General features: G+C 34.3%; 2 protein-coding genes across 12 annotated transcripts; both read left to right on the top strand.

The window, feature by feature from the left end:
* The first annotated feature begins 459 nt into the window (after nt 1-459).
* LOC126922808 (piwi-like protein Ago3) lies at nt 460-10,471 on the top strand. 7 transcript variants are annotated; one of them, XM_050735725.1, is made up of 13 exons: nt 3,560-3,745; nt 4,129-4,428; nt 5,320-5,635; nt 6,485-6,640; nt 6,991-7,189; nt 7,252-7,565; nt 7,643-7,904; nt 7,988-8,341; nt 8,422-8,672; nt 8,736-8,886; nt 8,961-9,158; nt 9,262-9,453; nt 9,554-10,471. In XM_050735725.1, exons 3-13 carry the CDS (start codon nt 5,334-5,336, stop codon nt 9,881-9,883), a joined length of 2,709 nt encoding a protein of 902 aa, XP_050591682.1. In that variant the 5' UTR covers nt 3,560-3,745; nt 4,129-4,428; nt 5,320-5,333; the 3' UTR covers nt 9,884-10,471. The 7 variants fall into 7 exon arrangements, with proteins under 7 accessions (XP_050591688.1, XP_050591687.1, XP_050591682.1 ...); XM_050735726.1 differs by having other exon boundaries at nt 4,129-4,506; XM_050735728.1 differs by having other exon boundaries at nt 3,565-3,666.
* Nucleotides 10,472-11,475: 1,004 nt separating this feature from the next.
* LOC126922801 (insulin receptor substrate 1) lies at nt 11,476-23,657 on the top strand. Of its 5 annotated transcripts, none has more exons than XM_050735694.1 (10): nt 11,476-11,757; nt 14,172-14,317; nt 14,403-14,685; nt 15,056-15,151; nt 15,878-16,177; nt 16,901-17,292; nt 17,898-18,313; nt 18,480-18,894; nt 19,070-19,310; nt 19,525-23,657. In XM_050735694.1, exons 2-10 carry the CDS (start codon nt 14,192-14,194, stop codon nt 20,463-20,465), a joined length of 3,210 nt encoding a protein of 1,069 aa, XP_050591651.1. In that variant the 5' UTR covers nt 11,476-11,757; nt 14,172-14,191; the 3' UTR covers nt 20,466-23,657. The 5 variants fall into 5 exon arrangements, with proteins under 5 accessions (XP_050591651.1, XP_050591647.1, XP_050591648.1 ...); XM_050735690.1 differs by having other exon boundaries at nt 11,476-13,669; XM_050735691.1 differs by lacking the exon at nt 15,056-15,151 and having other exon boundaries at nt 11,476-13,669.
* The last annotated feature ends 1,317 nt before the right edge of the window (nt 23,658-24,974 follow it).

Raw genomic sequence — 24,974 nt, 5'->3', positions numbered from 1 at the left:
CTTATTTCTATTGATACTCGCATCCCATACCCCTGCCCATCGACGATCATCTATTATTAATTTTATACATGTGCAAAAGGGAGATGAAAACACGAAAGTAAAATCAAGATAACGTATGTGTCACGTCTCGCGCTTCATACGAGCTGCAACGTAAAACAGGAAAAGGAATACGTCATAACTCGCGAATAGCGCGAGCCATAACTCTGGGCAAGTGGAATTAGGAACAGAAAGCTTAAGGGAAATAAAAAATACGACGCGTACGAATACTTTAATATCGCAATAAATCCACAAACAAATGCGCGACAATATTATTGAAAAAAAAATTAAAACCTGCTAAGAATAATCGAAATCGAAACGAGGAACAATGAGACGTCCGCTGAAACGCACCGCCTTGCGCGCGCTCTCCCCATCACAATACCCAGTACGATAAACAGGCAACTGCAGCGCGCCAAGGAATCAAGTATCGGCATCAACAAAGGTAACTACGTGTCAAGGAGAGTACGTCTTATCATCAGCAGAAACTAGCAGTGCTAGAGGAATGCAGCAGCAAGGGCTTCTAAAGAAGAAACCTAATACCTTCGGAAGAACATCAGCAGAAACGAAGACTGCAACATCCGCAGAAATAATTACGTGCCAAACTCCGCGTTACCATAGAATAAACCGTCACGTGATAATTATACCATGATAGTTTTAGTATAAATAAGCGTAGCCACTTGGAGCAAAGTTTAGTTGAGTGAAAAATTAGTCGAGAGTTAATATCAAGTTGAGCGAAGAATTTAGTTAAGTTGAGATTTAGACGAATGGAGTCGAGTTGAATTAAGAGTTAAGAGTTGAGTTGTGTTTTTTAGAAAACTATTTAAGAGTGTAGTATGGTGAACAAAGTATCGGGTGAACCATAAACAATGTCGCGAGAAAGCCGAGGTATCGACAGGCCCATCAATGTGTCGTCGGCCCTTCGATCGAATAGTTTCGTGGAAAGGACCTACGTGACCCTGACTACGAGCGGTTGCGGAACACGTGCGTGGTGGGGTTAAGACAAAAGAGATGCTAAGGGAGAAAGACGAATTAGCAGGCAGTGTCAATGGAGAAGTCGCAGAGTGTTAGTTGAAAAGTCAAAGAGTGCGAACTGCGTAGTTGTCTTAATTGCAGCACGTTGCTGTATTTAGTTCACGTTAATCAACCATCGTTTCCTGTTCAATCAACGTCTGTACAATCCATTTATTGTAAATAAACTAATTGTAGTATAAGATCCTACAAGAGTGAACATCAAGAAGTAAATCTGAACAGCCAGTGGTTCATTGTTCGTTAGTCGTTAATCAGGAGTTGAAAGCATACAGTACGCGAGTTGAAATCAGTCAGTCTTCAAGCAATTATACTTAAACAGTTTAATCAATATATTACTTAGTGCGATATTTCCAATTCAATCCAAATAAAGTGCAATCGGTAGTATATATAAGCAAGGTAAGAATTTTATATTAAGTAATCCCATAAGTTCGTGTCGACTTTTGTGTATACATTTCATGTGTCGATTTCTAAACATACGGCGATAAGGGACCAATGCACTTGAGCTTAGCTGATCGAGAACAGGCTAGAGCAGATTTTCGTGGGTATAAAATCGTAATATAGCGAACACAGTGACCTCTAACAGTAAAAAATCATGAGTGAAATGCGTATCCATTTTCGACATCTCATGTTATATGAATTTCGGAAAGGAAGTTTCGTAACAATTGCCACGAAAAACATATGTGCTGTTTACGAAGAAAATGCGCTTTCATCTCGCACTTATAGGAAGTGGTTCCAACGTTTTAGAGCCGGGAATTTCTGTTTAAAAGACGAGGAACGCTCCGGGCGTCCTCCTCAGACAGACGAAGATAAAATTCGGGATCTTGTTGAAAAATCACGAAGTTTGACAGTTCAAGAGATGTCAAATGTTCTGAAAATACCTAAGACAACGATTCATAAGAGTTTAAAAAAAATGGGGATGGTGTCAAAGTTGAACGTTTGGGTGTCCCATGAACTTACGGAACGGAAGCGTTACAAAAAAAATGTCTGAATTTAATTGGGAAATTTTACCACATCCCCCATATTCCCCAGACATTGCCCCATCTGATTACCGCCTGTTCAGAGCATTACAACACTTTCTAGTAGGTAAAAAATTTGAAAATATTGACAAAAATAGCTTAGAAAATTATTTTAAAGAAAAACAAGAGAACTTTTATCGAGACGAAATAATGGCCCTACCAGAAAAATGGGAAAAAGTTGTACAACGAGAGGGGGATTACATCTTTTCATGAAACTGAAAGGTATGTAAACAATCTTAACATATATAATCGCTCGAAAAACGGCACGAACTTATGGGACACTCTCTTCTCTAAAATTTCGAACTTGTAATACATTGATCATTCGAATAAATTAGGCGTTGACTATTAGTATCAACAAGCAAGAATTATTATCGTATATTTAATTGGGCCTTCTTTAAGAATATTAAACATTCAAAAACGACCGTTCCCTGTGCTAACTTTTGATCTCGTCGCGACTGAATGAATCGCGCGGGTTACGGTGCCTTCAATAGTCGAAGACGCCTACGGCTTTTTCGCAATTCTCCTCCCACTGTTAGCAGAAATATCTGCTCGTCTCTGGGCGAGATTTACGAAGCCATATTGGTTACCACAGAGAGTATTATTGTTACAAACAGTCTTTGTTCATGCTAAGTGCCAAAAGCAAAAAGAAATTACAGAGACAAAGATGAGGGAAGCCGAAAGAATTAGGATTAATCATAGAGCAAATAGAAATTAGTTTTCACCTTTTTTTTAAGTAACAGTATGATCAAAGAAAACAATTTCAAAAAATTTCTAAAATGTCCTACGGTGTATTTTAATAATGTTTTATCTTCATCTATTGTTGAGTATTCTCAATTTCAAATCATTTGAAATAAACGCCGCATAGTGTCAATTTTAAGAATGAATAGTCGCAACCACGGTCATATAAACGATCTAGATCATGATCATATAAACAAGTCTCGACTATGATGTAAAAGACTTGGGAATTGCCATTAAATTAGTCTCTAAAATAGCTTATCAGTTCGGATATACGAATGACGCCAGCAGATAAATTTTGTTCTCGGGCCTTACTGTGAGGTCAGCAAATCTACATTGGCTAATAAAATGACCTACAAAACTTGACCTCCTATCAAATTATCGATCTCGACCTCGACCATAGAGGTATCAAGATAGAGTACGTGAACGAGCTAAAAAAGCTCTAAAGAAATAGAAAGAGAACGCTGCATATAGACCTCTTATATTCTTGTTTAATAACGCATGCATATTTGTACAATAAATATAAATATGTAAGTATAACGATCGACTAAGGACAAGATAGACGTGATATTAAATAGAACTTTGTGTCTCGTGTTATAAAATACCGACCTGTCAAAAAATCAGAATATTTCTTACGCCATCTACGATATTCTGCTGCGAACATAGGAATTGTTACAAACAACTCCTTAGTGATTTTATCGCCGATGGGACGTGATACTTGTAACATCAGCTTACCGACGTCTTGCTGTTTTACCGATAGAATCTTTAAGAATTTTTGCCTCTATCACCCCTCTGTATTTCACACGAACGCGAGCTTGTCATCAACCATGATATCAACAGCCACTAAGAGGTAAAAGTTGCACCTCCACGTAGGCCAGACGGTTGTATAAGTGGTCGTCGGGCCTTCATTTTTCATTACGAAATTTCTCGTACGTTACTATTTCCGTTGGCATTACTATTCCGTTAGCAAGTAGAGACAAGTCGAAGTTACAGATTGCAAAATTCGCAACTTTTTGCATTAAAAAGATTGTTGTTTAAGAATTTTAGACTTTTAGTTCCTTTAATAGTTCCAAAATAAAAAATAGTTTCACTTAATAGTTTCTGAAATGAGTTGTTAATAATAATAAAGTTGTTTATGCAATCGGGACGTATTAAAATCGGAAAATGTTAAGAATGTAATAGGTTCTGCACGAAATTATCGTTCTAATCAGATGCCGAAGTGTAGGATTCTATACACTTTCTTCACAAGCTACCATATTCTATATCATCCTCTTTGAGAATTTCCTCTCTGATCATACTTATAATTTCATAGGAAAATTCTGTTTTAATTGAACCCACTACTATGCTGAATCGATAATGTCGCATGTGACAAGGAAGCGATATGGGGAGTCATGTGACCCCCAAAACGTGGGACACAAAAAAGCATTGAATGTCAAGTGTTTCTTCTGTACTTGCTTCTGTATGCGAGTGTGAGACCTGTTTATATGAAAACAACCGTGACCGTGACCATGTGACCACATTCTAACTGGCAGAGATTTTCTCTCTGTCATTATATGTATATAGCAGTATTATATGTAAAAAGTAGCGGCACTTATTGAAAAACATGCGACAAGTACGTACTGTTTTACATTAGTTTTCAAAGCATTTTCATACGTGGATTCTTGTTATATACTCATATTATTTAGTAAAGGTAAAATTTTTATCTATCTATCCATTTTATATATTGTTTTCTTTTCCTTCATCATTCTTTCATGCATTTTAATAATACGTTGAAAAAGAATAGATATATTTCAAAACTGAAACTTTGTCTTAAACTTTAACTTTAAATTAATATGATATGTATATCAAACATGTATGTATAATGCATTCAGCATAATTTTATTGCTTCCTATTAAAAGCTAACCTGTATTCTTTATAATTAATTATTTGAAGTAGCTTAAATGTTGTTTAATAATAAAATGAATAATAAAAAATAAAAATCGATGTGGATTAAAGATTAATTTTTATTATCGATATATAAACAATATTCGGAATGTTAAATAAACTTATTTTTTAAACAATTTTTGTTCTCGCTACACGTGTCTTGCTTTCAAAGTTTGTTCGTATTTATTTAATTTACAAGTAATTGTATGTGTCTATTTTTTGAATATTCTTATATAATATATTTAAATTTCCACAAATATTTCATAAAATATACTTTTCTTTTATTCATATCTTAATTAAATTATGAATCGATATATGAGAGTATAAGTTCAATATTTTACTGTGTCATAAAGCTTTATGCTTAAAAAAAAATTCTCATAAGGAACTTGCGCTGAAATTTTTTTTAACATTTTCAATTTTCTCATTTTTATGTTTCATTATTGAATTATTGAATTGTTTCCTATTAAAAAATACAATAGTGGAAGTTCTCATATGAGATTATTATATGTAGTTATCATAATTGTTTTGATATTTTTATTTATGATACATTCATGTAAAACAAGATTAAATTATATTACAGTATATATATGAAAAATGGAAGAAGATAAGGGAAAACAAATTGGTAAAGGAAGAGGAGCTATTCTTTTAAGGCTCATGAAAGAAAAGGAACAATCTGAAGATGCAGCTATAAAATCTTCATCAAAAAGTCAAAGTCAAACACAATATAATGTACCTAATCTATCTGAAATACCATCCAGTTCTAAGACAGGACATGGAAGAGGTAATTTATTAAGCACATTAAAATCAATGATACGTGCTAGTGCATCAAGTTCTAAACCAGTAGAAGTAGCTAGTCCAGGTAGAGAGTTGTCAATCAAGAAACCTAAAGCTGCTGGGTATGTATGCCAAATTATACGTATATTATTTTCAATTATATCTTTATATGTATTTTCATCTTTCCAAAAATAGTATAATATCATACTACCTTCAAGGTAATAATTACAAAAATGTATTTGTTACATTAAGAATCAATCATTTAATATATTATTTAATAAAATCATTTAAATTTACAAGTTTCTTTTCTCAGTTTAAGGATCATGTAAGAAAAGGATATACCTCACCAATTTTAATAATTTTCAAATATGTTGTTGAGATCAACATGCTGAATAACTTTTTCTTATACATATAACTATCACTTGCGATTAGTTTTTTGAGATATTCATAAAAATACATTTGCTACTTTTTATCTTGGATTAGGGTTGATTTACCATTATGTATGGACATGCTGATGATATTATAGATGTGTTCTAGCTAAGATGCATTCATAATATGAACTTCATAAGTATCACATTTTAATTTGTAAATGGAAGAAGGTAAGAAACAAACTTAACGTATAATTAGTATAGCCATGTGAGAGCCATCAACACATATATAATATCATCAAGTCTGTACATTAAGATAACTGTAAACTACCTGAGGGATAAAGAGATTAGTCTAACCCAAACCAAAAATAAAAAGTACCAAAGGTAGTTTTATGAATAATTCAAATTAAAACCAAGCGGCAATTATATGTTTAAGGAAAAATTGCTGAGAACTGTGTTCCCAACAATGTACATATTTAAAAGTGATTGAAATCAGTGAGATATATTCTCTTCTATATAATTATCAAAATATACTGTAAGAAACAAAATACATGTTACAAGTATATGTATTATTAAAACGAAACAAAAAATATATTTTTATAGCTTAACTGAAAAACAATCAGACATTGCTGTACAATCTTTTGATGATGCAGGAGTATTAGGTAAATTAACCGATATGACAATACAGGAAACAAAAAGTACATCTGAACCATATTCAGCATTTAAACCAAAATGTCGACAAGGAACAGGTGGAACTTCGTAAGTATTGATATATGTACAAGATGTCTCTGCAATTATGATATGATCAAAGGATAATTCCTCATTAAAAAATATGCTAAAAATACAGAATGAAGATTTTGCATATAACTGATTACTCATTTTCAAAATGGAATTAATGTACATGTACTTGGTGGCATTTACAATCGTGTTTCAGAACAAATACAAGTACATTAATTCCATTTTGAAAACGAGTAATCAGTTTATACTGTCAATTTTGATCATTTTGTATTTAATGATTGCAAAGATACCTGTAATAACCTGTACTAATAAAATAAATAATAACAACAAAATTATGCAAAACAAATTAGAAAATAGCAATAAATTTTTAGAGTACAGTTAAGTGGTAATTATATAAGCCTCAAATTAAGTTCTGGAAAAGGGTTGTTCAATTATGAAGTCAAGTTTAATCCTGATATTGAGTCAAGACCACTTCGTAGAAAACTTCTTAATCAACATTTACAAGCACTTGGACGAACAAAAGTATTTGATGGAGTAACACTCTATTTACCACAGAAGTTACAGCAGAATGTAAGCAATAATGAAATTTTAAAAGAACACATACATAGATTTATATGGTTTGCAATTTTTAGATAATTATCCTTGAATCTATACATCCTATGGATCAGTCAAAAGTGGAATTAAAAGTAATATATAAGAAACAACAAACCATGTCTGAGAACATTCCATTTTTCAATGTTTTACTTGGCCGTGTTCTACGATCGCTTAGTTTAGTTCGCATTGGCCAACATAATTTTAATCCAAAGGGAATACATCCTATACCACAACATAAATTGGAAGTGTGGCCAGGCTACGCAACAGCAATTACTGCATATGAAGGGGGTTTAAAATTATGCATAGATGCACGGCATCGTGTTATGCGTACAGAAACGATACGTGATATAATGTAAGACTTGCAAATAATTTCATAAAAAATGTAATATTATAGTTAATTTTATTTTATTGTAAAATACAATGATGCAGGATCAACTTCGGAGGTAAACCGAATTTCAAAGATGCCGTTGTAAGAGAATTAATTGGGTTATCCGTTTTTACAAGATATAATAATAAAACCTATCGTGTTGATGACGTTGCATGGGATAAGGATCCGACATATGAATTTATAAAAGGAACTGAAAAAGTTTCTTTAATAAATTATTATAAGTTTCATTGGAATATAGAGATAAAAGACAAAAATCAACCACTTTTAGTTCATTGTGATAAATTTAAATCATCTACTGGTCAGGTAAGTAATGAAGCTCTTCAAGCAATGAAACGTAAATGTCATTTAGTCCATCTCAAATTCCATTGTACAAATTTTATATGTAGACACAAGAAAAAATGATATTGTTGGTTCCTGAGCTATGTTACTTAGCAAGTTTGAGCAATAGTGTTCGTTCAGATTTTAGAATTATGAAGGATCTCATGGCAGTGACTCAAATGACTCCCAATGCCCGACGTGATATAATTAGACATTTTGTGCAAGAAATACAAAATAATGATGTACCACGGGGAATATTAGCTGAGTGGGGTTTATATCTGGAACCTGATGTAATAAAATTCACAGGCAGAATTCTTGAATCTGAGTGCGTTTTCTTCGGTAAAAATACAAAAGTTACACCTTCGCTTGATCGTCCTGTAGATTGGGGTTCAACAGTATCTAGAAATGCTCTTTTAAGAACTGTAGGTACTTTTATATATTACATATTTAATAATTTGATAGTGACATTTAATATAATGATAGAATATAATGATATTTTTAGCCTAATCTGAATCATTGGTTTATCTTGTATTGCCAAAAAGATACAAGATGTACACAAGAGTTTGCTGGTATGTTCAAAAATGTTACAAAAGTTATGGGTATGAATGTTAGAGACCCACACATGATTTGCTTAAGAGACGATAAAATTGAAACATATGTACAAGCACTAAGAAAGAGTATCCAACAAACGGCTAATCTAATGGTTATCGTGTTTCCTACAAACAGAACTGATAGATATTCTGCGGTAAAAAGGTAAAACAGTTTATACGCATATTTTATAATTTCCATATTAAAAATATATTCTTCAATATCTAGAGTATGCTGTGTAGAAATGCCTGTAGCTTCTCAAGTAATTATGTCTAGAACTATTTCTCGTGGTGACAAATTAAAAAGCATAACAGAAAAAATTGCTTTACAAGTTAATTGTAAGCTGGGTGGAGCACTTTGGGCTTTAGCTATACCTATGGTATGAGATGCACATACATATTTATAATTTTAATTTAAAGAAATAAACATAAATACTAAATTTTAATATGTTAGGACAATTGCATGATATGCGGTATAGACGTATATCATGCAGGTAATGGCCAATCAAAAGGGAGTGTTGCAGGCTTTGTAGCAAGCCTAGATAAGCTATTGACAATTTGGCACAGTAAAATCTGTATACAAGGTAAACGTCAAGAGATAGTAGATATGTTGCAAATGTGTTTAATTTCGGCTGTAAAAGCCTACCATAGAGTAAGTAATTTTTAACATTCACTGTATATATACATACATTAATATTTTGTATGCTAGCTATCTGTAATATATTTGTAAATATTATTATTATTTTGTTTTGCAGCATAATACGCGTTACCCAGATCGTATTATCATATATCGAGATGGAGTTAGCGATGGACAATTAGAGATTGTTGTCAAGTATGAGATAAAACAGCTATTAGCAGCATTTAAAGCTATAGAAATAAATTACGAACCAACATTAACTGTAATAATAGTTCAAAAACGCATTAATACCCGGATATTTGAGAAATCTGTAAGTGCCTAAGAAAGAAGGAAATTACATATTAACAACTTGTAGATCTTAATCATATATATATTTCTTTATTTATTATATTTATTATATTTATTTATAGAGCTCTGGATTGAGGAACCCTTCACCAGGAACAATTGTGGATTGTTACATAACAAAACCAGATGTCTACGATTTCTTCTTAGTTTCTCAAAACATACGTCAAGGAACAGTATCGCCAACTCGCTATATCGTTATATATGACAGTAGAAATATGAAACCTGAACATATACAACGACTAACGTATAAGCTTTGTCATTTGTATTACAATTGGCCTGGTACTATAAAAGTTCCAGCTCCTTGTCAATATGCACATAAGCTTGTTTCTCTCATTGGACAAAATATACAGCTAGAACCACATCAATCGCTTGCCGATACATTATATTACTTGTAAGTTTTATATATGACTCAACATCCTGGGATGTTGTTAATCAGATCTGGATGCCAAATAATTTAGTATGAATCATAAGTACTTATTAGACTGATACTGACATAAGGGATTTAATATGTTCACACAAATATAGTTTCATATTTCACTGACATATAAATTTAAAAAGTATTATAGAGGAGATAAAGCTATTTTTTTGTAAGGTACTACTAAGTCATTTTTTCTGTCATATATTAATATATGATAATAATATCAGTATTAAGACCACTGCTGAATAAGCTGTTTTAATCGGTAAGTTATATTTCTTTACTCTATATAACTATCACCAAAACATTGTCAGGGATAAAGATAGCAATTTTGCAAATTCATAAATAAAATGTTATATTTGGATAAGTATAGTTTATATATATATACATAAAATGTAATTTAGAAATTTTATATCATGTCCATATAAATACTTCTCAATTATTATGTATAAAATTAAACTGAACTATTCAATAATAAAAACAAATATTTTATATTTTTGTTACAAATATAATTTGTATACTTAGTTATTTAAATTTTGTTTATTAATAAGCCCTTTGAATACACGAATATTGTGAGGCTAATGCTTTGTATAATTATTGAATCACCATACACGCGATATGAATCACGGACAAAAAATTTCAGACTTGGGCAAGTACGAACTCTGGACCTTGTGTATAAATATCCAGTACTTCGTTTATTTCGTAAAACATGTACTTCATTAATCTACATATTATAATAAAACCACTAAAGTACATGAATAATGTTTACCTTTTGATTTCATGCAAATTTAACCATGTCCGTGTTTACTTTTTCGAGTTGTGCAATATTATGCATTACTTTTTATTAAGAATTATATTTTGTTCTTCAACACTGTATTAAAAATGATTATAGTAGTCCATTAGTATAAAGGAATTTATTTATCTGCTTATGTGTGTTTACAAACGACCCTGCCGATGAGGATCCAATACCCAGAACGATGCGAGTAAAATGCGTGTATCCATAGTCGTCCACCTTGACTTGAAAGTATGCATACATGTTCATGCAAGCGCACGTCTCTATATTATGACGCGGTATATCAGTGTGGGACATTAAAGAAAGCAATGGCGTAACAAAAATGATAATATTTAAAAATTATATCATCATAATATTTTGCATATTTTCCATTACATTGGTATTTGTTATAATTGTTTCTTTGTTTATCGTTCATTGTATTCAAATAGACGTGATATCACAGACAATGTATGAATTGTGTTTTTTAAAGGATAAATGTGAAACAAACATTCAATTGAGTAAAAATTCACAAGCAATCGGTATTAACGATAAAAATAGATTGATCGATATAGTCAGAGGTTAACCTAAGTCATCGAGAACTTACATTTGTGAAAAGAATGTAGCGCAACTTAAACGACCTCCGGAAGGATCCACCGCAATGCGGTGTTTAGTCGACACAATAGTTACGCCACTGCAAAAGAGACAACCGCATGTGTACGTAAATACGTACATACGTATGTGTATTTACGGTCGTGGCGTATCGCGTATCGAGTCGCCGCCGTCGCCGCCATTCGAGCGGTTAGCGCCTGCGTACATCTTGTTTACAACTGCGGAGCTTACCATACACATGACCTTTACAAGATGGACATGAGCGCCTATTTAGCTGTCTAGGCGTGCGACGGAAAAAAGTTGAAGATACGTGCGTGTCATTGAATCGTGAAGATTGACGTGTATGAGAGGAACCGTGGAATCGAGTGATGTTTAATTCGGTTATCAAAGAAAACAGTCAAAGCACGCGTTCGTGATCCCAAGTGACGCGGTATTTGTCGCTTGCACGCGGGCGGAAAGGGGAGAGAGGGATGGTGGGTACGAAAGGAGACCCGAATTTTTCACCTCAAGCAGATGTGATTGTCGTGAACGGATTTTGCGTATGCCTGATCGAGAGTTCGCATTCAGGATACGTCGTGCATGATGATACAGTGTTGTTAACCACATCGTGAATTCCATTCGTGTGTTTCCGCAAAGTGCTCGATATATGTATAAAGGGTGTGGGAAGAGGAGTGCGTTCTCTCGCATCGACCTGGAATGCTGCCGTGTTTTGATGTGCCTACTATTGCGCATGAAAAAATTCACCTGCCCTTGACAATAGCCTATTTATCCGAACCAGACCGCCTTTAAACCGCGCTTACCAGTGATAACAGGGGTTCAACCACCCACCTACGTGTGCATCGCCTGTCCCACTCTCTTTTTCTCTACCTCTCTACGTATTTCCTCTAAACGTACGAGCAAACAAGCAAGCGACCACAAGCGCGCGCGCGCGCTCGCTCGCTGCTGCTGCGTGTACACGTGAAAACACCCGCGTGTGTCTCTCTCTCATTGTCAGTATCATCGTGTGTACAACCCTTTCTTTATATGTGCCCATGCCTGTCTGTGTATACGCGCCAACCATTCTGGTCAACGTTATAAATTGTATTATTCGACGCGATAAACAGGTGTACCTGCGGTTCTATCCCGGATCAATGATACTTCCACTTTTCCGAGTAATTTCCAAATCCAAATATTTGCAAATGCGAAATATGTAAATGCTAGCGTATACAGGCCGCTTCAGATTCCATGCAATCTGTCGTCCTGGGATACCACGCGAACCGCGAACCGTGGCGGGCGAAATTAGACGAAACCGCGTGACAGGTGGAATCCAACGAGAACCGTGATCGCAGAAATTTCGTCAAAAGGTACATAGTTTCTATGTTTACCGAGAAATTCACTTTACGAAGAGTTGTTGATTTTTCGTCGTGGATTGGACTGTTTGTTAATTCCGTGACTTTAGTAAACTTGGTTATTCGATAATAAATGCTCGCATGAATCGCATCGAAGAGGCCGACCCGTGCGACGCCCTTAGTACACATTGAGTGCACATGCACTATGGTGGCGTGTTATTGCTTATTTACCCCCGACACGTGCTTTCACCATTGGCTTGCTTCGAGTACAACGATATCGACGACAACTTCTCCACGTTAAAAGCAGAACGGCTACACGTTGTTTAAGAAAAAAACAACAAAACTAGCGTGCGGTTTTACAGAAACGTTCTTTGAATTTTCTTATGCCGATAGAAGCAGCGATATATGATTGTACCGATTGAAATATCTATATGGTGTTATTTCTCCAGTGCAAAAGTTGGAAGTGTGTCTTTCGAGTCGAGCTGCTGCTCTGACAACGTGGGTGGGAACACGCATTCTACCACAATGAACTATTGACATAGTATGTTTGGGTATAGTAAAATATGCATAACGAATTGATCATCTATACCATTTAAATGGTACAATATTACGCGTCGATAGAGAAGACGCAAAATTTTTGGCGACAACGGGCTTTTCGATCGTCACTGCGCGATGTCTTCGAGCAGAGGTTTAGTCTCCCCTTCAGGAGGTCCCGTTGTTCTCTCCGGTCACGTGAAGAAGCTAAAGACGCAGAAGAAAAAATTCTTTGTACTGCGTGGCGAGGCACCAGGATATCCCGCGTGTCTCGAATATTACGATAGCAAAAAGAAATTTGAAAATAGGCAACCGCCAAAGCGCAGCATCTTGTTGAACAGCTGTTTCAATATTAATAGACGCATGGATACCAAACACAAACATGTTATCGCATTGTATACGAAAGACGAATGCTTTTGCTTGATTCTGGAGAGTGAGAAAGAATTGGATGAATGGCTGAAAGCGATGCTTTTACTTCAGAGCGGAGATGTAGCTGATGGAGAGCAACCTCGGCCTATATTTGGTAATGCGCTATCATGATTTGAATTAGAATTAGGCCGCATATTAAGGACGAAACGCGAGATTCACGCGTCGAAAAACAATTTTAAACAAACATTCGTTATTTACGAGTACTAATTTCGTTGAAGTGTCATATTTTGAACTATAAGTCCAGTTGTTTACTTGTTTTTTCAAATGCGTCATTGCCTTTAATAAGTAGGAGAAGAACGTTTTTTCAATATTTTGTTATCTCTTCCGAATATATTTTTATTAATTGCTTACAAAGTTGCCGATTATACTTTGTGAGAAATATAAAACTGTATTGTCCTGTATAAAATAAAAAGATATATGCTGTAATAATTTATAAACAATTGTTATAAAATGTGGAAATCTTGTTATATGTTATATTATGCAGTGTTATAATGAGATTAAATACAATATCACACATTGTTGATTCTACAATGTTATATATTATTAATTATTAATTATTAATTATGATGAGGCATAAATGTAATATTTTATTTCAGAACATGTATGGCAAGTTACAATGCAGAAAAAAGGACTAGGTGAACGAAAGAATATTCATGGCCCCTATAGGCTATGTTTAACTGACCGAACATTAAGCCTAGTGAAAATCGGGGCAAAGGATAATTCAGACACTATAGAATTCCCTGTAAGCATACTACTTTAGTGGATGACATAGTCTAAGGCTTAGCGTATTTAAGAAGAAAGACTAATGCAAAACCTTTGCTCCACAGTTAATTTGTATCAGACGATGTGGATATATGGAACGTATCTTCTACATGGAAGTAGGTCGTTCAGCTGTTACTGGTGGCGGTGAATTATGGATGGAAGCTGAAGACAATAATATAGCAAATAATATGCATGCTGCTATTATGAATTCTATGAGCAATTCTAGTAGCAAGAAAGACGATGTGGGGCCACGTGAAAGAATTCGCAGTTCCTCTGCCACCGAAGCCAGCAAGCCAATTGGTGTGCTGCAACGACATGCTGGACAAAGATTTCATAATTCGCCATTAGGTGAGTCTGAATTTTAATAAATCATATTTATACTTTAAGAGAATATCAGTTATGGTTTTTAGCACTCACCTCCAAAGTATATTTTCAATTATGTAAATACTTTAACAATATATTTATAATATTTTAATGTTTCGATTTTTTTTTTTTATAAATACTGAACATTTTACGCAGAAGCTCCTTTGCACAGAAATCATCCTACAAATTCCTTTTGCTTCTATGTGTAAATTGTCCAAGACATTGATTTTCTTTTTTATATCAGACCATAACTATAACTGCACTACATTACATGCCTCGAAATATCGGCTGAATCACGAAATATACAATTGAAAACTCAGCTTAGAATAACACAAATGGGTTGCGGGTATTACAGAGGAACACAGGACGCACGAGGAGCAGGTGGATCAACTTCAAGAACAGGAGCAGTCTAATCAGACTCAGAGTACCTCTTCTTGCAATACGATCACGGGTCTGTTTTCTGTCATTGCAGTTGTATGCTTCTTTTTTTTATAAGATGTGGGCATCAAAGGGTGACAAACACGATTATGATTCAATATACTCAAATTTGTTGTTAAAGAATTCTTATCGTATACATACGTATAGCCTATTAAAAGACTTTTATTTTTACACGAATGGATTTTCTGTTTAAAAAGAAGTTCATATTTATTTAAATGAAATTCAAGAAAAACCTCTAACTTCTTTCTATGATTTTTGTTTTACTACTTTCTATAGTTTTTCAATTAAAGATATTTTGGTCAAATTTCTATAGGATAATCGAATAATTACACGATAATTGTGATAAATTGTTAATCGAAAAATTTGTCGGCGAAACAAACAGGGTTTTATTGATTACCGTGTGCGAAAGGTAGTTTCTAGTATTGCACAATATGTTTCAATACCATACATATGACGTTGGCGAACATACATATTAACGAGGCCAAGTAGAACAAAAACAAATGTGTATTGCATTCTTTGAAGTAGAAATTTATTCAATTTCTAAAGATTGGTCAACGGTATTTTTTTCTAGATAGGAACCTTTTTACGTTTACGATGTTCTGATACGTATAAACTGTTATTTTCTTCAATAAAAATCTTTCGATCGAATCTCAATCATTATCACGTTGATTAGATTTTGCAAAAAGTATATGGAAAAAGAAAAGTAATTGTACGACAGTGAGAGCTGTATGGTTTGCAGTCGTTGCTGGTACCGGGGCTGGGACTGCTGGGATTGCCTCGACTAATAACAACTGTGCCACTACCACTAGACGTCGTCATTCGGTAGCGAGTCATCCCCATTCCGTCAATAATTCCCAATCCGTTCATGTTACAACAAGTACAACTACAACAACCATCACCACCACTATTACCATCACTACGACCGCTACCGTGACCACCACAACCACAACCGCGACAATATCCCATCAGAGAACCTTGTCGCTGCCCTTAGCTGCCATTATCAATCAAATGCAATCATCTAAAAGATCAGTTTTACGCTGTATGTATTTTTGTTTCGTTGTACGATAAATCAGCAAGAGATGTTCTTTATTTCTTTTTCAGTGTCTCTGCCTTGCTATTTCCCGTTTTATTTTCTATTCCCTCTTCTTTCTATACTTTTTCCTTTCTATGGGAATCCAAATACGCAAGCAGATGTGTTCGAAATTGAAACTACTTCCTGTTGCGTCATATATAACTTACTTCTCCATGAGACCATCGCGTTGCCGTGGAAATGCAAGCTTCTACTCGCATGCGATTAGTTGCACGATACTTCATAATGAAGTAACGCTTCCCTTTTCGTTTCTTTCAGCGTGCCAAAACAATCGATGGAATATTTTCTACAGCATTCAGTCTCAATGATGTGTTTTCTTGGTGTTTTCATTACCGACATACCGGTCCTCCTCATATGTGAAATCATTCTCTTGTCTATTTCTTATATTTTCCGTAACATCTTTCGTATTCGAAGTATACATATATTTCGTCTCACTATCCCAATCATTTGGATACATCTTTTTGATCACTGTTTATTGCTTGATCTAAAATATATGTTCTAATAAATAACAACCTGTATACCTGAATATGCATAAATATTATACAGATCTATGGAATCATTTGACTATGCAAATGAACTAACCGCTGCTATGCTGGGAGGATGGATGCTTTTCGAATTTTGTTCCCTAAACTGAATATTTTGCAACAACGTGTCTGACTAATATGTTTCTAGGTGCAAACGGGCGTGACAGGTGTGATAGTTTACCATCGAGGGCTCGTACCACCAGCGAGAGCCATCCAGCATCAATGTTAAGTCATCCTAGGAGTACTCTGAGACCGCATTCTATGTACGGAAAAGGCGCATCCTACTCACCACCGATCACTTCGATGCCTATCAGTCCTGCTTCCGGTGCATGTTCCACAGACTCCGCGGGATCATCTCTTTCAATGGACGATGGTGGCGAAAATGTGTTGGAAGAGGGTACCGTTTCGAGATACGGTCATTCTTTAACGCCTGACGAACCTGTTATTCTGGAGGAGAATGGCGACGATTATGCTCCGTGGTCCACGTCGCATTCGCATCATAAATATTCACCAAATTTCAAGTCGCATTCTCCTTCTCAGGTGGGTCGTTGGTAGAGTTGATAGAATAGGTAAAATACAATAGTTATATAAATTTACAAACTTTAATCATCTTATCTAAGTAAAAGCATTATGTATATTTGTTCGAATACCTTTTCTATATTCACATGTAGCTTATGCAAACCTACAAATATGAGTCACTTTTAAGCGATGATTAACTATTCTTAGCGCCTAAATTTATGTTTTTGGTCATTCTTGGCACGGATTAACAAAGTTCTGTTACTTTATACGTTCTCTTGAAAATGTTTGATTATAAATAATCTTGTTTTAACAAAATCTAAACGTCCGAAACGAAACTGAAAAAAGAAGAAGTTTTATAAATGACGATGAAAAGTACGATTCTCTGATCTTTTATCGCTTATTGTTGTTGCGTTCTCTAGTTGCTTATAATATAATTTGAAATAATGAATTAAATAATTCATAATTTTGCTTACTTACTCGAGATTCTACTATTAAGTAAACAAATGATAACGCGTTTAAGAATTGAAGTTCAAATTGCATCATTACTATGACATATATATTGCATCATCTGACGATGATAGCTAAATGACGAAATAATAACGCGCGGAATTTTACTTTGTTTACAGCAAAGTTCCTATATAGAAATGTGCAGCCCTTTTGGATCAAGTCCTGGGCGTAGCGGAGGTTACATGCCAATGAGTTCAGGAACAGGATATTCGCATTCACGAGGATCTTCCCTCGTAGAAGAATCAAACACTCTACCAGAAGGTTACGTACCTATGGCACCCGTTGGAAATAACGGATACGTCGACATGGATCCTTCGCATAATCATAATGGCCATTTTGCCGATGATCTGTCGCATGGTGGCAGTAGTTGTTCCGTTACATCTGGCACACCCAGTACAGATTTGCGTTTCTCCGAGTATCATTTAGACAAAGTAACGAGTTTTCTTCCACCCGGAGAGGATTTGCAAGCTAGACCAGCAAGAGCCTATTCCATTGGGTCTCGACCAGAACCTGTGAACAGGCATCGCAAAAATAGGTATGAAACTTCGTATTTAATTCTATTAATCTTACGTAGTGTTAGATATTGGAAAGAAATTGTTTATACGAAGATAGATAGTATATACAAAATAATAATATATACAGATAGTATATACAAAATGTATCGATGGATGACATGATTGTCTGATTTTTGTTTTGGGTAGGTTGGACATTACTCAGCAAGAAGCTAGCCGAGTACGAGCGTTCTCTGTAGGCAGCAGATCTAAGAGACCTGAAATTGGCAGGTTAGCGAATGTAGTCACTGCAACGTTACCAGTTGGTTGTGAAAGCTCGAGTTCCAATAAATCAAACTCAGCGCCATTGTTATCGAGTTCTTGGGGACACAATTCCGGTTGCTCTGTAACTTCTGAACGAATGGAGGACCTAATGGAATTGGACTTCACGAAACCCAATATTTCTGCAACCTTCAATTCACCACCTTCATCTTATTCGCAGTCGCAATCTCAGTCGCATTCGTATTCTACTGCCACCGACACCAGTTCCTACGTTGATATGTCTCCTGGACAACCGCCGTCGTCGACCACTGCCCCGTACGTCGATATGAGCCGCATAAATAAGGTATTCCTGGACTGAAATGAATTAATTTATATATTTTAATATTGCATGTATTAACATGATATTTTTAAGGTTGATTGTCTTGTGAAATTAATTTGTTTCTCGCCGAATATTTAACATTATCACGTTTATATTAATTCTTGTTTGTTCAATTTCCTATTTTTTCAAATTTTTTCAGATTAATCGTAATAACAATAACAATACAATCACTGCCAATCAAAATCATAGTCACATTCATGTATCGTCCTCTGCTTCCATACATAAACCTGTAATTACTACTTTGAAACCGGTGGAAGAAGCAGAAGGACCATACATGAGAATGGATGGTGTAATGGAGGATTGGTCACAATCCGATACAAGTCCTAAGCAAATTGCATCGCCTATGCAAGAAGAGTGTGTGCAATCGAACGGACCGCCAGGTAAAAGATTTAACAATTTTCAAATGTATATATGTATTAATTAATTAACCACTTTATCATAGCTTCTTAAAAAAATGAAAGTGATTTTTATCTTTTATATTTAATGATTTTCAATAACACCGTGTGTGACTTAATATTTCTTTAAAACATATGTCTTCGATAAATAAACTCAATCATCTTATCGTCTAACGTGCAGATATAATTTATGTTTTAGGAGCCACGAGAACAGCACCGGTCGATCTTCCACGGCGCCCAGCTGCCGACTATGTTGACATGAGTTTTAAATCAAGAACAAGTTTAGAACAAGACTATATGAATATGAATATGAGCAGTCGAAACAATCGTAAACCAATAGCGACGCGAGCTGGTAGTCGAAAGGAGAAGTCTCGTTCGCAACCAATCGCGATTCAAGCTGGAAATAAACCTATAAAAACGCCTAGTTTCTTACCTCTAAACGGAAGTCCGGAATCAGAAAGCTTAGCAAGTACACCGGCGTCGCCGCCACGGGCAACTCCAACAGGTTCCTCCGCGACTATTTTCCCTTTTTCCTTGAATAGCCCGCAATCACCCGAGAAATCGTTCACTCACCAAAAGGATACTGATAAATCTTCAGAGCTGAATATGACTTCTAAACGCAGTAACGATCGTACAATGGCAGAAACTACAAGTAGTAGAGTTAGTAGCACGATCAATTCTATTTCTGTAACGGAGGCGAATAAAACCTTGGCGAAAATAATTAACGATAGACCGTCTAGTCCTACAGGGAAAGATAGTCAAGTTAGTCGCGTGATATCAAACAACTCATTGACCTCGCAAGATAGTACGTTGAACGCTATAACAAAGAAGTTTTCCGATTTGAACGTATCAAAACCACGTTTAATCACTGCGTCTCCAAACACCAGTCCGACGTTACCTGGTTTTAAGCCAACCGTTGAAAAGCGGGCCTCGTCTCCCAAATTGCTAGACGAGACGCCCACACCTACACCTACCGCCATGCCAAGCCCCTTAGAAAAGGAGAATTTCGTGCAAATTGATGCAGAAATTTTGCACTACGCTAGTCTAGATCTTCCTGAGGTTGCTAACGTGGCACCTATTTCGTCAGCATCCCAAGAAGGCTTCAATTACGCTGAAATCGATTTTGCTAAACTTAAATAAAATTAGGCTGTCATTATTTTAAATGTACGAGTGGTGGCATTGATGTAACACGCGTGTGGGTCAGGTGTTGTAAAATGCTGTATTGACTTTCTTTTTTGACGAGTATAAACAGGACAATCGATCGTTCTAACATTGGTCGAGCTAAACTAATAAAAAATTAATTGGTTCAGAGTGCTGAATGTAAAGTAATATAGATAGAGAAATTTTATTATTTAGTTGCAAACTTTACGTTGAAATCGCTTTATTTTTCGTACGCTTCTGACTTTCAAAAAAAAAAAAAAAAAAAAAAAAAAAAAGCGAAAGATTATACTGGTTATACTTTATTTTCTTATTTAGCATTATAACGATTATGTTATGTTAAAATATTGTTGTAAATCGATATCACCTTCCGAGTTGGAGAACAAGAGGGTCTAATTGTTCCCTCTGTTTTTCTTTCTCTTTTTTTATACTTACCATTTTTTTCGACGAATTGCATGGATATTAAGTATGAAATTGAAACTACCTTGTTTCGGTTGCTTTGCAAACGAACGTTGTAAGTAGTATTATCTTACGTCGTTAAAATATATACATGTATAAAACAAGTAATCAATTCAGAAAAAAGAAAAGGAATACTATTTATCGGTGGTTTTAAATCTATTTCTAGATATTATGGCGACTAACTTAATGTTATTACTAATCACGTTGGTTTTTGTGAATTTGATTGGATTCTTCCAACAATGTGCAATGATACACTACCAAAAACATAATTACTACGTGCGAGCTAACAAATATGGCATTGTTTCCTCATCACGAGGGAATTATTTATCGTTCGCCAATGTTGGATCGATGCTAAATTACTGGTAACTTGTACTTCAGACAAGTGTACGTCGTTTACAATGAACATATATTATACGTATTATCACGCTTTTTCATATGAATTATGAATTACTGAAATATTGTTTCACACAATATTTTCACATTCTTGTACATTTAAATGTGAATGTGCGGGCGCGCGTGCGCACGTATATATTACACGTTCATTCAGACATATACACATACATATACGCATTTACAGAGTATTCTGTAAAGGATGATACAAGGCGGTATCCACTGGAAAGAGAGATGATTGGTTGTGTAAAAATAAATTAAAAATCAGTCTTAACGAGACGTTGTTGCTGAAAAATAGAAAAGGAAAAATGTTTCTTAATACTACCGATATTTTATGAGTTCGATTTTAATGACATATTTCTCCTCGCATACAATTTAAGGATAGTTCAGATATAAATTATATCATATCGTGTATATATGCATACATATGCATTGTCAAAATAATGTTATAAATATATACATATGTGGAAATATGTATTATATTATATATATAACATAATATACATGAATATATAGAAGTATGTTCATATATATGATATATTATACATATATTAATGATGATTAAAGCAGTGTATATTGCTGTTCTTCATTACGCGATACTTATACGTGTGTATATGTATATATATATATATATATATATATATATATATGTATATGTATATGTATATATATATATGTATATGTATATTATATATATATATATATAAAATAATTCCTTCGAATGCTCCTCTGAAGGTTCTCGAGATGAAACAAATGACATGTTGATTGTATTATTGTATAATAATGTTGTTGTAACATGTACATTGTTCGATTTAAGATTATTATTTGACTGACATTAGTTGAAAAATAAGTTTTTATTTAGAAAGAAAAAACGAAGCATACGCGAGATCTTTTTTTTTGTTGCAGATTAACACAATGTCCGTCCAAATGAAATAGATCGCGTTTTAATAGCGTTTTAGTTTCCTGGTAAAAGAAGTTTTGTTTGATTTAATAATTAACATGTAAATATAAACTCTTTTGCAAATTATAAACTTGAGAATTTTATTGTTTTATGATCATAGATTTTTCTTTTCTTTTCTTTTCTTTTCTTTACTTTTTGTTTCGCTTAATTTTATTGAAATTTCTAAAACAATCGGCTACTAATATCGAATGTACGAAGGACAGAGAAATCAAAATAGGAAAGTTGAATTTTTATTTATATATAAACGTATTACGTTATATTATATTATATTCGAGCGAGAAATTATTATTTTTGTATTAGAAAACAGTATTTATTTTTTGTTAGAGAAAATTACATTTCTTTTTGCTTTTTTTGTCAGGAAAATTAATTTGTCAATTAATAACTTAAGTACCTAATCGCTAATCACGTATGGTTTATAGTATTATGTCTTAAGAAGGAAACGATAATTTTAGGTGTATTATAAATAATTATCTTAATGGCTATCTCTTATAATAGATCGTTTAATATACTTGTTTTATTTATTTCATTTCTTCAAAACTTTTAATATTTGCTGTCAATTGGTATGCCGGGATTTATTTTAATAATCAAGTAAGTTTTTCTGACAAAATATATGTCATAAATGAAGGAAACACGATCACATGTAGCGTGTACATTCTTAACATTTTTTAAATCTAATTTTTATTTTTAATACTTTAATGCCGATTTAAAAATGGAGCTTGTTAACCAAAAATTACTCTATAATCCAATTTGTTTTTCAATTAAAATGAACATTGTGTTATCTAGTGCTAAAATTTGGGGAATGTTAATTCCTCGATATATAGATGTACATTACAAAAAGATGTATAAATATGGGGAAAGTAATGTTGATTTGAATGTACATATAAAATTTAAATATAATATCTAATAATAAGTATTTTACTGATACATTAAATATTTATTTTAATATCAAATAATTTCAGATTATCTGCTTAGAGACTGTCGTTTTTTTTTCTAAGAAACCTGTACTATTGTGTAGAAATTTTAAGTTTTTTTACGATTATAATTTTAGAAATTATGCTAGTACAATGTCTCTCAGGTTTCAAGTACAATTAACTATTAACGAACATTAACATTTTTATCTTAAATAAGTTATCGTTTGCTTTCAGTGATATCCAAGTTTTTATTTGTCATCGACATACATCTTCTGTATATGAACATTTTATACTTTAACAATAACGTCTTTCATGACAGATTGTAAAAGAACATATAATAGATTTAAGTAAGTAATAATAAAGGATTCTTTATATTTACACGATGATTAAAGAAACGTTATTGTAAAAGTTAAAGAAAAAGATAAGTAAAATGTGCCAATTATATTCAACTTACTACGATATCCCATTACTGTCACACTGTGATCGCAGTTTTATGTAATATCTACGGCCTCTAGTTTACTTGAAATTCGACTTGTTTCATATCAGCCAATTAATAAAACGAAAATAATTACGAAAAGTTATCCGAAATCTTCATAATCGGTAATAATGTACAGATATGATTGCTTAGCTTTAATCGGATTAAATTATTCACAGCTAATTCGATCGTTAAATTAATAACAATGTTACAGACAATTTTATTTTTCGTTTATCGCGCGACATCGCTTTAGATGTTTCTTAGTTTATCGTTACGTATCTCGGTATAAAGCGGAAAGATCGTATAATCCCAATGTCCACAGTAAATACATACAGTATTGGAAATACGTCGAATGATTCGAAAAGTCACGATAAACTTTCTTTATTCACGAGAAACAGAGGATTGTCGTGAATGTCGTGAATTACGTGCCAACAGGGCTGAAAGGGGGATAAATGTGCGTGTTTACAGAAATTGTTAGGGTTCTATGCGTTTGAAGTAGCCACCCTATATGGTGTTTTCCTTATTTCTACCAAATGACGGCCTGTCCTCGTCGTCACGGACGCGTCAAGGTACTTAACTGCAGGTAAACATACCCTAAATTATGAGCCAGGATAAGGAAAGGAAACGAGTCGATCTTACTGGTCGTAAAATTGTACCGTATCGCGAGCATTCATTGTTGCGTCCTTGTATAGACTGTTTGCTTCTGTACAAGCACGACGCTCTTGTTATTACGACGCAGGTATGCTCGTTAATGCACCCTGAATGCTCTAAAATTTGCCAAAAGTCAATAGAAATTTTTCTTCCTACTCCGAGTTTCGCTTAATCTTCGCTTCTAGTACTTTATATGGCTTCTTCTATAGACGAAATTATTTTAGCAGCGTTATTTCTGGTTCTCAAAATCTATGAAATTACCGAGTTACGAATACAGTTTAAAAAATCGATTACTTATTTTACGATACAATTTCGAAAGAAAATTAATTTACGTAACATCGAACGAAAGATATTCGCGACCTGATTACATTTTTGTTCGCCTCTTATCATTCGGGGACAGTCGGGCTAGTCGGTGCAACGACGGCTCGTTTATGAGAACATGTTACTGCCCCTAAATGTAGACACACTGATTGCCGTCGTGCTGATTAAGGAGCGGTACGTTTTACGAGGGTTTCGTTGACATGTCAACCGCCGAACTTTCGCTGCGCATGTACGAGATGCGTGGGTGGAGCTCGAGTAGGCGTCGCGACGCCGGTGGCCGGGCTTCCATAGGTACCTACACAAGGGGAGGAAAGATCGATTCA

This window comes from Bombus affinis, chromosome 12, assembly GCF_024516045.1.
Source record: "Bombus affinis isolate iyBomAffi1 chromosome 12, iyBomAffi1.2, whole genome shotgun sequence".
NCBI lineage: Eukaryota > Metazoa > Arthropoda > Insecta > Hymenoptera > Apidae > Bombus > Bombus affinis.
This window is presented reverse-complemented; position numbering and strand designations above follow the sequence as displayed.

Coding starts and splice junctions, on each gene's coding strand:
- LOC126922801 (XM_050735690.1), top strand. CDS start 13,285: ATGTCTTCGAGCAGAGGTTTAGTCTCCCCTTCAGGAGGTCCCGTTGTT. Junction 14,318..14,402: donor CAGACACTATAGAATTCCCT/GTAAGCATACTA, acceptor TTTGCTCCACAG/TTAATTTGTATCAGACGATG. Junction 16,178..16,900: donor TAAAAGATCAGTTTTACGCT/GTATGTATTTTT, acceptor ATATGTTTCTAG/GTGCAAACGGGCGTGACAGG.
- LOC126922808 (XM_050735731.1), top strand. CDS start 5,334: ATGGAAGAAGATAAGGGAAAACAAATTGGTAAAGGAAGAGGAGCTATT. Junction 5,636..6,484: donor AAGAAACCTAAAGCTGCTGG/GTATGTATGCCA, acceptor ATATTTTTATAG/CTTAACTGAAAAACAATCAG. Junction 6,641..6,990: donor CAAGGAACAGGTGGAACTTC/GTAAGTATTGAT, acceptor ATAAATTTTTAG/AGTACAGTTAAGTGGTAATT.